General features: G+C 38.5%; 1 protein-coding gene across 2 annotated transcripts in view; it reads left to right on the top strand.

Annotated features, from left to right (window-relative positions):
• The window catches only part of SLCO5A1 (solute carrier organic anion transporter family member 5A1), a 143,981-nt gene that overhangs the window by 56,176 nt on the left and 74,382 nt on the right, over window positions 1–13,423 (top strand). For both annotated transcript variants that reach the window (XM_059166257.1, XM_059166256.1), the window contains exon 4: window positions 4,156–4,373. In XM_059166257.1, coding sequence (XP_059022240.1) covers window positions 4,156–4,373 — 218 coding nt within the window. The remainder of the gene's footprint in view (window positions 1–4,155; window positions 4,374–13,423) is intronic.

Consider the following 13,423-nt stretch of genomic DNA (forward strand, 5'->3'; position numbering starts at 1 on the left):
TAGTGAATCTTTTCACTTGGTAATTGTTTTTCCAACAGAGTGCTGGAGATTTAGCTGTTCTCTCACTTGCTAGCCCTTAATTGTCTTGCTAAATAAGTAATTCTGGGGACTTAGAATGAGAACTCCAACTTTGGATGTTAATGTTATTTATCCTCATAGCCAGGGCTGTGTTTCAGTTCCTCATAATCCTCGACTTGAACGTGAATTATTTCTTCATGATAACAAGTGCTAACCGACAAGTATCGGCTTCCTGAATTCATTTAACACAGATTAGTGATAGGTATACATTGATAAGACATGTTCGTCTTATAGCAAAGAGAATAGGTCAGTAGTAGAAATTGGTGTCAACTGATCACCTTCAAAGGAGTTTCTTAGAGCACTTGTGTTCTGCATTTCATTATAAAATAGCCTTATAACTCGGAAATACGTGGGAATAATGCTTAAGGCTGTCTGTTTTCAAAGCAGTTAAGAAATATTAATTAAATTACATAACGCTCCTTATTTTTGTAAGTCATGCTCTTTGAGGATGGATGTGCTGAGATCTAGATTAACCTGGGCTTGTAGAATTTTCCAATCATACAGAAGGAAGTTCCCTTGTCAGCGTTAGGGGAATAACACAGGAGTTTTAAGTTCTTGACTAATAGTGAAATTTTTGGCCTCAACTACTGTTTTCTTTGCAGTTCTGAAATAAATCAGAGTAAGGATTTTTTTTTTTAATTCTCAAAAAGGAGATTAGACAAGACAATAGAAAAGACAGTATGTATATGAACATTCGGTGTACATTTTGTGTTCTATATAGGAGTCCATGAAAAGAACATGGCAATAAGGGAACATCTAGAGGGAGGGAAAAAGGGGAGGAAGACCAGATTGGGGGCAGGGAAGAGGAAGGAGACAGGAGCTTTAGGCTTATAAGTATTTTATACTGACTTTTAAAAATTTTCTAGACACCGATCTAATTGGTAACAAAGTAGAGTGTTGAGAGTACAGACCCCAAAACCATATCGTCCGGGGTTTAAGTCTCTGTCTGCCACCTAATAGCTGTGTGACCCTGAGGTAAGTTTCTTAACCTCTCCGGGCCTCAGTTGTTGGTTTGAAAAGAATCCATAAAACGGAAGTAATTACAGTATCTACTTCATAGGGTTGTTGTGAGGAATAAATGAGTCTATGTAGGTGGGGCTTTAAATAGTTCTTGCTACCTAGTATGTGTTAGCTATTATTAAGTCCTTTGAATTTAATCCATGTTCAGGAACCTGTATTTATTTTAATGTCCTAATATTAAAAATTGAATGTTATTTATTGAGCAGGTCTGTTTGTAACAGACTTCTGCCTTGACCAAACACAGAGTTATTTGATGCAGTGCTATTTAATCCAATGCCTAGCAGTAATGATGGATTTTTTCATAAACATGTGCTGAAAGATTGAAGGAAAGAATGAATAATGCTAACGTTTATTGGGTACTTACTATGTGTCAAGCATTCTACTAAGAGCTTCACAAACATTTTTATTTCAGCTTCATATGCTTAAGTCTGCATATATAAAAACGATATGTACTCAATAATGTTCCATTTTACAGATGAGGAAATTGATGCCCTGTGATTTGAATAACTTGCCCAAAGCCTCAGAGGCAATAAGAGCTGGGATAAGAAACCGAGTACAGGCGAAGCTCTTAGTCAGTATACTTAACTGGCCCTACTTTGTGCATAGACTCTGAGGGGTGGTTTGTAAAAGGGACTCAGGGACCCTGGTTTTTCAATTTTAGCTCTTACTGACATATAAGTCACATTTTCTTTTCTTTCTTTCTTTCTTTTTTTTTTTTTTAAGACTTTTATTTATTTATTTGAGAGAGAGTGCACGCACAAGAGTGGGGTGGGGTGAGGCAGAGGGAGAAGCAGACTCCCTGCTGAGTGGGGAGCCTAGCCTGATTCGGGGACCCTGGGACCAGGACCTGAGCAGAAGGCAGACACTTAACCCACTGAGCCACCCAGGCACTTCCTGTCTTCCTCAGCTTCTCTCAGGGTCTTTTTGGCCTCATCATTGTTATCAATGTCAATGCTACTGAAGACCATTGAAGAATGTGGGCCAGTTTGCTTGGCTTTGAAAAACCCCCAAACTTTTACACTATTTTTATATTATTTTTGTTTATTTTCTATAATTCCTCCCCTCCTACTGTTATTTACTCTTACTCTGACCTACTATGAGTGTATCTTTAATGTTTGTATCTAATTTTAAGTCAATGGCTCTTGAGTGGAGGTGTGGGGGGGCCTGAGTACAGATCCACAAAAAAAAACAAACAAACACAAAACTAGCTACCATGAAGTGATTGTTGATTTGGGGGCAGGTATTTTTTGAGGTCTGTTATATACATTGTCTTATGAATTTTGATGACTCCAAAAAGCAGTTCACAGTATTCCCCTTTCCAATGAGAAGATTGGTTTGGGAAAGTGAAATAATAATTTCCCCAGGATCTTACAGCCAGTAAGTCATGAAGACAAGACAAAAAAGCCCACATTTGTCTGAAGCCATAGCTCAAGAACTGTCCCCTATATTGTGCTGTTTGTCCTGTTCTGCTTTGGGAACTGAAGGAGTCCAAGGGCCTTGAATGCAGAATTATAAAAAGGGATTCAAAGGTGGTAGATTAGCAGGAGCAGTTTATTAGTAAAGGCCTCATAAGCAGCCAAGTACCACAGGGGCCAGATATGGTCATAGCTATGTACTCTGCAGATATTTAAAGAATTTTTTTTTAAAAATATATCTCATTCAGTTTATTTATTCAGTCACTAGGTTCTTGGTTATATACTGAATAATTAAAATTGCTAGAAGTCTGCCCTGAGCAATCTTCTCAAAATAAAGCCCTTTTCCTCCAGTTGTTTAAAAATCTTTATTTGATATAACTCTAAGTATCTTTGGAAAATAGCACCCTGGATTATTAATGACTGGTTCATGAAATTATTCTGTCAGTGAAACTGTGACCTCTAACAGCGGATAATGGTACTTTAATAGGATCACTATTTTTTAAAAAATGAATTTTCACTTTGCAATTGATCTGTATTCCTAATGGGTTGAATTTGACATTGATGCTTAGAATGCTGCTTGCGTTCAGGTTACGACTGATGGGATTGTGCTGAGACAGAGGACAGAGTCTGAGCATCAAGAACTTGCAAGCTTGAAGGACAGAGATGAGAGCTGAGGAGTCCTAGTAAGAAAGTAGCAATGCGGTTCTGTGGGATCAGGGGCCTCTCCTTGCTAAGAGAGGATTGAAAGGGGACTGAGAGACTGCCCTTGAGGAATTCCACAGGCAAGAAGCCCAAGGCCTTAACACATGGCTCTAACTCAGGACTAGAATTTGAGTACTACTCTCTGTATTTGCTTCTTAGTCTCTGCAGCTTGGCAACCAAAGATGGGTTCAAAGACAGACTCTCAGTTCAACAGGGCTCACGGTCTGCTTCTCCCAGGAAGCTTTCTGACACACATTTCCTTTACCTGAACTTTTATAGCATTCACAGTCTCTTCCACATGATCTGACACTTAATTGTATACATGCTTGTGTTTCTTGGATTGTTTCTTGTATTTTTAGCTCCCTTACAAGTAGGTTGTAAGTTCCGGAAGGCAACAATCAAATATAAACGTCTTTGGTGGCCCTCATGGTTAAGTGTTGTAAGGGCTAGCTAGCTTAGAGGGTAAAAGATTCTTAAGTGCTTGCAGAAAAATATTTGAATGCCATTAACAATTTAAAATACATTTCACATGAGATATGAATTGTTTGCTAAGAAAAATCTATTTATTTTGGTCTGCAAAGCATGCTATAGGGTCTATATTATTTTTCTCTTGTATGGTTATGAGTTGTTTATTTTTTGATTTATTACGAAATGCACATTATAGCAGAGCTAACAAATATTTCAGTAAAATTCTAGTCAGGTTGCTAATTACAATGTTCACTATAGTACTGGTATAATTTTCGGGCAGGTATCTCATTTATAACATAGGGAGGAGTCCTATGTTTTCTTAGTTTGTCTAACGTCCTACTGCTTTACTACTGCCTTCCTTTACAAAAGTTTTCCCTGGAGAATTTTATTACCCTGAGCTTCTACTTTGCAAATTTGTTCTCATTCCTAATGCAAAAGCCATAAATGCTGCTCACGTTTCCCGATTTTTTAGGTGGAGTGGATTCCTCCTTTGCGCCATTGCAATGTTTCTTGTGATATTCCCAATGTTTACTTTTCCAAAAAAGCTTCCTCCTCGACACAAGAAAAAGAAAAAGAAAAAATTTTCTGCTGATGTTGTTAGTGATGATGACGTTATGAAGGAGAAATCAAACAATAGTGAACAAGTGGACAAAAAAGTTTCTTCTATGGGATTTGGAAAGAATGTCAGAGGTAAGGTATATCTTTTGAGTGAATACGTGCACAGTATTTTATTTTATTTTGTTTTGTTTTTATTTTTTTTTGTGCACAGTATTTTAGATCAGAGCTACTCAAAGTGTGGACCCCGGTCAGTGCTACCCCACCAAATGTTACTAACCTGTGTGTGACAGGATAAGTACTGAGAATTTGAGTAAGCGTTGAGAATCTTTTCAAGAAATTTGACAATAATTTTATGCCAACCGAATCTAATAATAATAATAATAATAAACCCAGACTTCCATTTTGTGTATTTAAAAAAACTCATTTTCTTACAATTCACTTTTAATATATTTACAAAAATATCAGTACATGATAACTGGGAAATCTTAATTTAAAAATGGTTCTTTATTACAGATTGCTTGAGAAGCACTGATTGAGATCCTAAACATATAGATTTTTATGTACGTCATTTATGTAATGAGAGATGTCTGATTTCTAAAATACTGCATTCTGTGATGAATGATTTGTTTCAGGGGCATGGTGGGTTTGGTAGTGTGGCCAGATCCTTGCCTAAATAAAAAGCCTACCACTAGACAGCAGTCTCATCCAGCAGTGGCTCTGCCAAAGGCTTGTCAGTGGCCATAGAGAAGAGTAGCCAAGGAATGGGCTTCTAAACATCTAGAAAGTTTCAATAATGTGTACTTGTCTACTTTTTCATTTTTATTTGTCTCATAAACAATGAATTCTGGAACACTGAAAAGAAATAAAATAAAATAAAATGAAAAACAAACAAACAAACAAAAAACAAGGACTTTATTAAAACTAGGTTAGGCAATCTCAAACCTAAACAATTTAATTATAACTGGGCAATATTTGTTCTGTGTTCAGTATATCTGTTGAGTGACAGTAAGTCTGTCTAATGCAAGAAGCCTATAATGCTATGCTCCCATTAATTTCAGCCTATTGCCTAAATTCCCTGAATTGATTTTTTATTTTAAATTCTGAAGCATAATATTTATCAACTGCTTACATCAGTCAGGGTTGTTTTAGGTAAAATTTACCTAGGCACATTATCATCTCACTTTGACTATATAAACACTGAAGCCAAAGAGGAATCTTTCAGGCCTAGAAGGAAGTTACTAATGTATTATGGAACTGTCCCTGCAACCAAAGAAAAATAATGGTTAGATTGGACTATTTTTAAGACTGTATTTGTTCAAAGCAAGGGAAGTCACTTTTCTTTGAAAATGCTCCTTCCCAGTAAAGTTTTAGATCTGCCTCCCACACTTGTCCTCCCCCACCCATTATTTTGTGTCAATGTGTACTTTTGGAACTACAAAAATTACTTCTGCTCTAATACCATCAAGGATTCCTTGGATACTAGTGTGACCTGAGCTCTTAACACATGGACCACTATTTTTCTTGGATGTCTTATGGATCATAAAGTCTATTACCAAAGGAGTAATTTTTTTTTATAAGTTGATTAAGAGTAGATTGATATTAAAGAATTTACCACACAGGAGTAGACTTAGAGTCTTAATTTATGAAGAATATAAAGTAGACTCAAGAGGAGAAATACAGATTAGGTAAGCTAAAATTGTATACTTTATAGCTTAGGGGTAGATGGCTTGAATGTGAAATATATGCTCTGTTGGATAGTTGAGAAAAGGAAGATAAGACTGATATCAGACACCAACCACAGATATGACTATAAATGGGAATGGCGTTCCTTTGGAGGATAAAGTGTAGACAGCGATGTTAATGCCCTGTCTACCTCTGAGATCTTACTGTCTTGGGGTGGAGGGCTGCTGACCACTGGTACCTGCCTGAGGGTCTGTAGGTCTTCCTTGCCTGAAGGTCTCCTTTTTATTTTTGCATTTCTTTTTTTTTTAAAATTTTTTATTTTTTATAAACATGTATTTTTATCCCCAGTGGTACAGGTTTGTGAATCAGCACTCACCAAAGCACATACCCTCCCCAATGTCCATAACCCCACCCCCCTTCTCCCAAACCCCCTCCCCCCAGCAACCCTCAGTTTGTTTTGTAAGATTAAGAGTCACTTATGGTTTGTCTCCCTCCCAATCCCATCTTGTTTCATTGATTCTTCTCCTACCCACTTAAGCCCCCATGTTGCATCACCACTTCCTCATATCAGGGAGATCATATGATAGTTGTCTTTCTCTGCTTGACTTATTTCGCTAAGCATGATACGCTCTAGTTCCATCCATGTTGTCGCAAATGGCAAGATTTCATTTCTTTTGATGGCTGCATAGTATTCCATGGTGTATATATACCACATCTTCTTGATCCATTCATCTGTTGATGGACATCTAGGTTCTTTCCATAGTTTGGCTATTGTGGACATTGCTGCTATAAACATTCGGGTGCACGTGCCCCTTTGGATCACTACGTTTGTATCTTTAGGGTAAATACCCAGTAGTGCAATTGCTGGATCATAGGGCAGTTCTATTTACAACATTTTGAGGAACCTCCATGCTGTTTTCCAGAGTGGCTGCAACAGCTTGCATTCCCACCAACAGTGTAGGAGGGTTCCCCTTTCTCCACATCCTCGCCAGCATCTGTCATTTCCTGACTTGTTGATTTTAGCCATTCTGACTGGTGTGAGGTGATATCTCATTGTGGTTCTGATTTGTATTTCCCGGATGCCGAGTGATATGGAGCACTTTTTCATGTGTCTGTTGGCCATCTGGATGTCGTCTTTGCAGAAATGTCTGTTCATGTCCTCTGCCCATTTCTTGATTGGATTATTTGTTCTTTGGGTGTTGAGTTTGCTAAGTTCTTTATAGATTTTGGACACTAGTTCTTTATCTGATATGTCGTTTGCAAATACCTTCTCCCATTCTGTCAGTTGTCTTTTGATTTTGTTAACTGTTTCCTTTGCTGTGCAAAAGCTTTTGATCTTGATGAAATCCCAATAGCTCATTTTTGCCCTTGCTTCCCTTGCCTTTGGCGATGTTCCTAGGAAGATGTTGCTGCGGTTGAGGTTGAAGAGGTTACTGCCTGTGTTCTCCTCAAGGATTTTGATGGATTCTTTTCTCACATTGAGGTCCTTCATCCATTTTGAGTCTATTTTCATGTGTGGTGTAAGGAAATGGTCCAATTTCATTTTTCTGCATGTGGCTGCCCAATTTTCCCAACACCATTTATTGAAGAGGCTGTCTTTTTTCCATTGGACATTCTTTCCTGCTTTGTCGAAGATTAGTTGACCATAGAGTTGAGGGTCTATTTCTGGGCTCTCTATTCTGTTCCATTGATCTATGTGTCTGTTTTTGTGCCAGTACCATGCTGTCTTGATGATGACAGCTTTGTAATAGAGCTTGAAGTCCAGAATTGTGATGCCACCAACTTTGGCTTTCTTTTTCAATATCCCTTTGGCTATTCGAGGTCTTTTCTGGTTCCATATAAATTTTAGAATTATTTGTTCCATTTTTTTGAAAAAGATGGGTGGTACTTTGATAGGAATTGCATTAAATGTGTAGATTGCTTTAGGTAGCATAGACATTTTCACAATATTTATTCTTCCAATCCAGGAGCATGGAACATTTTTCCATTTCTTTGTGTCTTCCTCAATTTCTTTCATGAGTACTTTATAGTTTTCTGAGTATAGATTCTGTGCCTCTTTGGTTAGGTTTATTCCTAGGTATCTTATGGTTTGGGGTGCAATTGTAAATGGGATTGACTCCTTAATTTCTGTTTCTTTTGTCTTGTTGTTGGTGTAGAGAAATGCAACTGATTTCTGTGCATTGATTTTATATCCTGACACTTTACTGAATTCCTGTACAAGTTCTAGCAGTTTTGGAGTGGAGTCTTTTGGGTTTTCCACATATAGTATCATATCATCTGCAAAGAGTGATAATTTGACTTCTTCTTTGCCGATTTGGATGCCTTTAATTTCCTTTTGTTGTCTGATTGCTGAAGCTAGGACTTCTAGTACTATGTTGAATAGCAGTGGTGATAATGGACATCCCTGCCGTGTTCCTGACCTTAGCGGAAAAGCTTTCAGTTTTTCTCCATTGAGAGCGATATTTGCAGTGGGTTTTTCATAGATGGCTTTGATGATATTGAGGTATGTGCCCTCTATCCCTACACTTTGAAGAGTTTTGATCAGGAAGGGATGCTGTACTTTGTCAAATGCTTTTTCAGCATCTATTGAGAGTATCATATGGTTCTTGTTCTTTCTTTTATTGATGTGTTGTATCACATTGACTAATTTGCAGATGTTGAACCAACCTTGCAGCCCTGGAATAAATCCCACTTGGTCGTGGTGAATAATCCTTTTAATGTACTGTTGAATCCTATTGGCTAGTATTTTGGTGAGAATTTTCGCATCTGTGTTCATCAAGGATATTGGTCTATAGCTCTCTTTTTTGATGGGATCCTTGTCTGGTTTTGGGATCAAGGTGATACTGGCCTCATAAAATGAGTTTGGAAGTTTTCCTTCCATTGCTATTTTTTGGAACAGTTTCAGGAGAGTAGGAATTAGTTCTTCTTTAAATGGTGGTAGAATTCCCCCGGGAAGCCATATGGCCTTGGGCTTTTGTTTGTTTGGAGATTTTAATGACTGTTTCAATCTCCTTACTGGTTATGGGTCTGTTCAGGCTTTCTACTTCTTCCTGGTTCGGTTGTGGTAGTTTATATGTTTCTAGGAATGCATCCATTTCTTCCAGATTGTCAAATTTGTTGGCGTAGAGTTGCTCATAGTATGTTCTTATAATAGTTTGTATTTCTTTGGTGTTAGTTGGGATCTCTCCTCTTTCATTCATGATTTTATTTATTTGGGTCCTTTCTCTTTCCTTTTTGATAAGTCTGGCCAGGGGTTTATCAATTTTATTAATTCTTTCAAAGAACCAGCTCCTAGTTTCGTTGATTTGCTCTGTTGTCTTTTTGGTTTCTATTTCATTGATTTCTGCTCTGATCTTTATGATTTATCTTCTCCTGCTGGGCTTAGGATTTCTTTCTTGTTCTTTCTCCAGCTCCTTTAGGTGTAGGGTTAAGTTGTATACCTGAGACCTTTCTTGTTTCTTGAGAAAGGCTTGTACCGCTATATATTTTCCTCTCAGGACTGTCTTTGTTGTGTCCCACAGATTTTGAACCATTGTATTTTCATTATCATTTGTTTCCATGATTTTTTTCAATTCTTCTTTAATTTCCCGGTTGACCCATTCATTCTTTAGAAGGATGCTGTTTAGTCTCCATGTATTTGGATTCTTTCCAAACTTCCTCTTGTGGTTGAGTTCTAGCTCTAGAGCATTGTGGTCTGAAAATATGCAGGGAATGATCCCAATCTTTTGATACCGGTTGAGTCCTGATTTAGGACTGAGGATGTGATCTATTCTGGAGAATGTTCCATGTGCACTAGAGAAGAATGTGTATTCTGTTGCTTTGGGATGAAATATTCTGAATATATCTGTGATGTCCATCTGGTCGTGTGTCATTTAAGGCCTTTATTTCCTTGCTGATTTTTTGCTTGGATGATCTGTCCATTTCAGTGAGGGGAGTGTTAAAGTCCCCTACTATTATTGTATTATTGTTGATGTATTTCTTTGATTTTGTTATTAATTGGTTTATATAGTTGGCTGCTCCCATGTTGGGGGCATAGATATTTAAATTGTTAGATCTTCTTGTTGGACAGACCCTTTGTGTATGATATAGTGTCCTTCCTCATCTCTTATTATAGTCTTTGGCTTAAAATCTAATTGATCTGATATAAGGATTGCCACTCCTGCTTTCTTCTGATGTCCATTAGCATGGTAAATTCTTTTCCACCCCCTCACTTTAAATCTGGAGGTGTCTTCGGGCTTAAAATGAGTTTCTTGGAGGCAACATATAGATGGGTTTTGTTTTTTTATCCATTATGATACCCTGTGTCTTTTGATTGGGGCATTTAGCCCATTAACATTCAGGGTAACTATTGAGAGATATGAATTTAGTGCCATTGTATTGCCTGTAAGGTGACTGTTACTGTATATTCTCTCTGTTCCTTACTGATCTACCACTTGTAGGCTCTCTCGTTGCTTAGAGGACCCCTTTCAATATTTTCTGTAGAGCTGGTTTGGTGTTTGCCAATTCTTTCAGTTTTTGTTTGTCCTGGAAGCTTTTAATCTCTCCTTCTATTTTCAATGATAGCCTAGCTGGATATAGTTTTCTTGGCTGCATGTTTTTCTCATTTAGTGCTCTGAAAATATCATGCCAGCTCTTTCTGGCCTGGCAGGTCTCTGTGGATAAGTCAGCTGCCAATCTAATATTTTTACCATTGTATGTTACAGACTTCTTTTCCCGGGCTGCTTTCAGGATTTTCTCTTTGTCACTGAGACTTGTAAATTTTAGTATTAGGTGATGGGGTGTGGACCTATTCTTATTGATTTTGAGAGGCATTCTCTGAACCTCCTGAATTTTGATGCTTGTTCCCTTTGCCATATTGGGGAAATTCTCCCCAATAATTCTCTCCAGTATACCTTCTGCTCCTCTCTCTCTTTCTTCTTCTTCTGGAATCCCAATTATTCTAATGTTGTTTTGTCTTATGGTGTCACTTATCTCTCGAATTCTCGCCTCGTGGTCCAGTAGCTGTTTGTCCCTCTTTTGCTCAGCTTCTTTATTCTCTATCATTTGGTCTTCTATATCACTAATTCTTTCTTCTACCTCATTTATCCCTGCAGTGAGAGCCTCCATTTTTGATTGCACCTCATTAATAGCATTTTTTATTTCAACTTTGTTAGATTTTAGTTCTTTTATTTCTCCAGAAAGGGCTTTTATATCTCCCGAGAGGGTTTCTCTAATATCTTCCATGCCTTTTTCGAGCCCGGCTAGAACCTTGAGAATTGTCATTCTGAACTCTAGGTCTGACATATTACCAATGTCTGTATTGATTAGGTCCCTAGCCTTCGGTACTGCCTCTTGTTCTTTTCTTTGTGGTGAATTTTTCCGCCTTGTCATTTTGTCCAGTTAAGAGTATATGAAGTAGCAAGTAAAATACTAAAAAGGTGGCAACAACCCCAGGACAATATGCTTTAACCAAATCCGAAAAGATCCCAAATCGTGAGGGGGGAGAAAGGGGATAAAAAGAGGTTCAGAAAGAAAGAAAAAAAATAAAAGAAAAGAATTTTAAAAAAGAAAACTAATAAAGAAAAATATAAAAAGGAAAATATATATATATATATTAGATAAACTAGTTAAAAAACGTTAAAAAAGAAAAGGGTAAAAGTTTAAAAAAATTTTTAGCAGTAGAAGAGAAAAAAATGAAATCAACTGCAAGACTAAAAAAATCACAGGGAAAAAAAAAAAAAAGAAAATCACAGGGAGAAAGCCATGAATTCTGTGCTTTGCTTTCTCCTCCTCTGGAATTCTGCTGCTCTCCTTGGTATTGAAACCGCACTTGTTGTTAGTTGAACTTGGTCTTGGCTGGATTTCTTGTTGATCTTCTGGGGGAGGGACCTGGTGTAGTGATTTTCAAGTGTCTTTACCCCAGGCGGAATTGCACCACCCTTACCAGGGGCTGGGCTGAGTAATCCGCTCGGGTTTGCTTTCAGGAGCTTTTGTTCCCTGAGTGCTTTCCGTAGAGTTCCGGAGGACGGGAATACAAATGGTGGCCTCCTGGTCTCCGCCTGGAGAAGCCGAGAGCCCGGGGCCCCACTACTCAGTGCGCCCTCATGAACAGCACCCAGTTACTCCCGTCTGCCCGACCTCCGGCCGTGCTCCGAGCTCACCGAGCCTGCGATCAGTTCAAGGTAACCCGGAGCTGTGATCTTACTGTCGGCTCTGTCTCTGTAGCCGGCTTTCCCGTTCCAATACCCGCAAGCTCTGCGACACTCAGACACCCCCGATCCTTCTGTGACCCTGCGGGACCTGAGGCCATGCTGACCCCGCGTGGGCTTCGCCCCGGTTTAGCCTCTGGAGCGATGTCCTTCAGCGGAACAGACTTTTAAAAGTCCTGATTTTGTGCGCCGTTGCTCTGCCGCTTGCCGGGAGCCGGCCCCTCCCCCCGGGGTCTATCTTCCCGTCACTTTGGATTCACTTCTTTGCCGGTCCTACCTTTCAGAAAGTGGTTGTTTTTCTGTTTCTAGAATTGCTGTTCTTCTTCTCTTCGATCTGCCAATGGATTTGCAGGTGTTTGCAATCTTTAGATAAGCTATCTAGCTGATATCCTGCTAGCTGATGTAGTCTCAGCCTGCTACTTCTCCACCATCTTGACTCCTCCCCTGAAGGTCTCCTTTTGTCCGGTTTTCTTTCTGGGCTGGGAAACCTCTTGGCTTCTGCTCGAGGCTGCCATCAAGTGCCAAGGACTTACCACTCTCTCATCCCCATATACAACGGTCTTAACCACTGGCTGATGAATACCCCAGCTTCTCCACTTGATGGATGAGACAGTTCTGAGGTCTATTTCTACATCCCTTGTATTGCACGCCCTAAGCAGTGTTTGCTGAGACTCCCTGATAAACTGTGTGGACTTGAATCTTTGACTCAGGACCTATTTGTGGGAGGAAGCACACTTAGGCATGTGGGTTCAAAAGCCATCATGGAATTTTAAGATTGTTTTTCCAAATTGAATCTACATACTATTTTATTGTATATCATCTTGTACTCCTAGGGATTTCTCTTCTCCATCTTTTTTTTTTTTTTTTTTTAATGCTCATTATAATAGATTAGGATGTTTTCTTTTAAAGGAAAGAATAAGAGGAATCTTATAGCAGTGATGGGTAGTTGGTTTCCTTTCTGATTTTCCTGTCAGTGTTTCTGATATATTCTCAACTTTTTCATCCTATGCCTTCATTGTGATGACTGATCTCACTTTTGCCTCTAAATCTCCTGATTAGGACACAGGGCTGGTTCATTTTTTACTTTCACTTGCACTGAATTCTCTAATTGCATCTAGTCTGGAATTTCAAGAACCACTTTCTCCTGTTAGAAAGGAATCCTGTTTTAATCGGAGTATATAGTGCAAATGTTTTGTTGAAAATGATTCAAATGATGTTGATGATGTAGAAACAATATTTAATTAGAATATTTAAAATTAATTCATATTTATCTTACACTTATTGATTTCCTCCAGAATATATAATACCTAT

This window comes from Mustela lutreola, chromosome 3, assembly GCF_030435805.1.
Source record: "Mustela lutreola isolate mMusLut2 chromosome 3, mMusLut2.pri, whole genome shotgun sequence".
Classification (NCBI taxonomy): Eukaryota; Metazoa; Chordata; class Mammalia; order Carnivora; family Mustelidae; genus Mustela; species Mustela lutreola.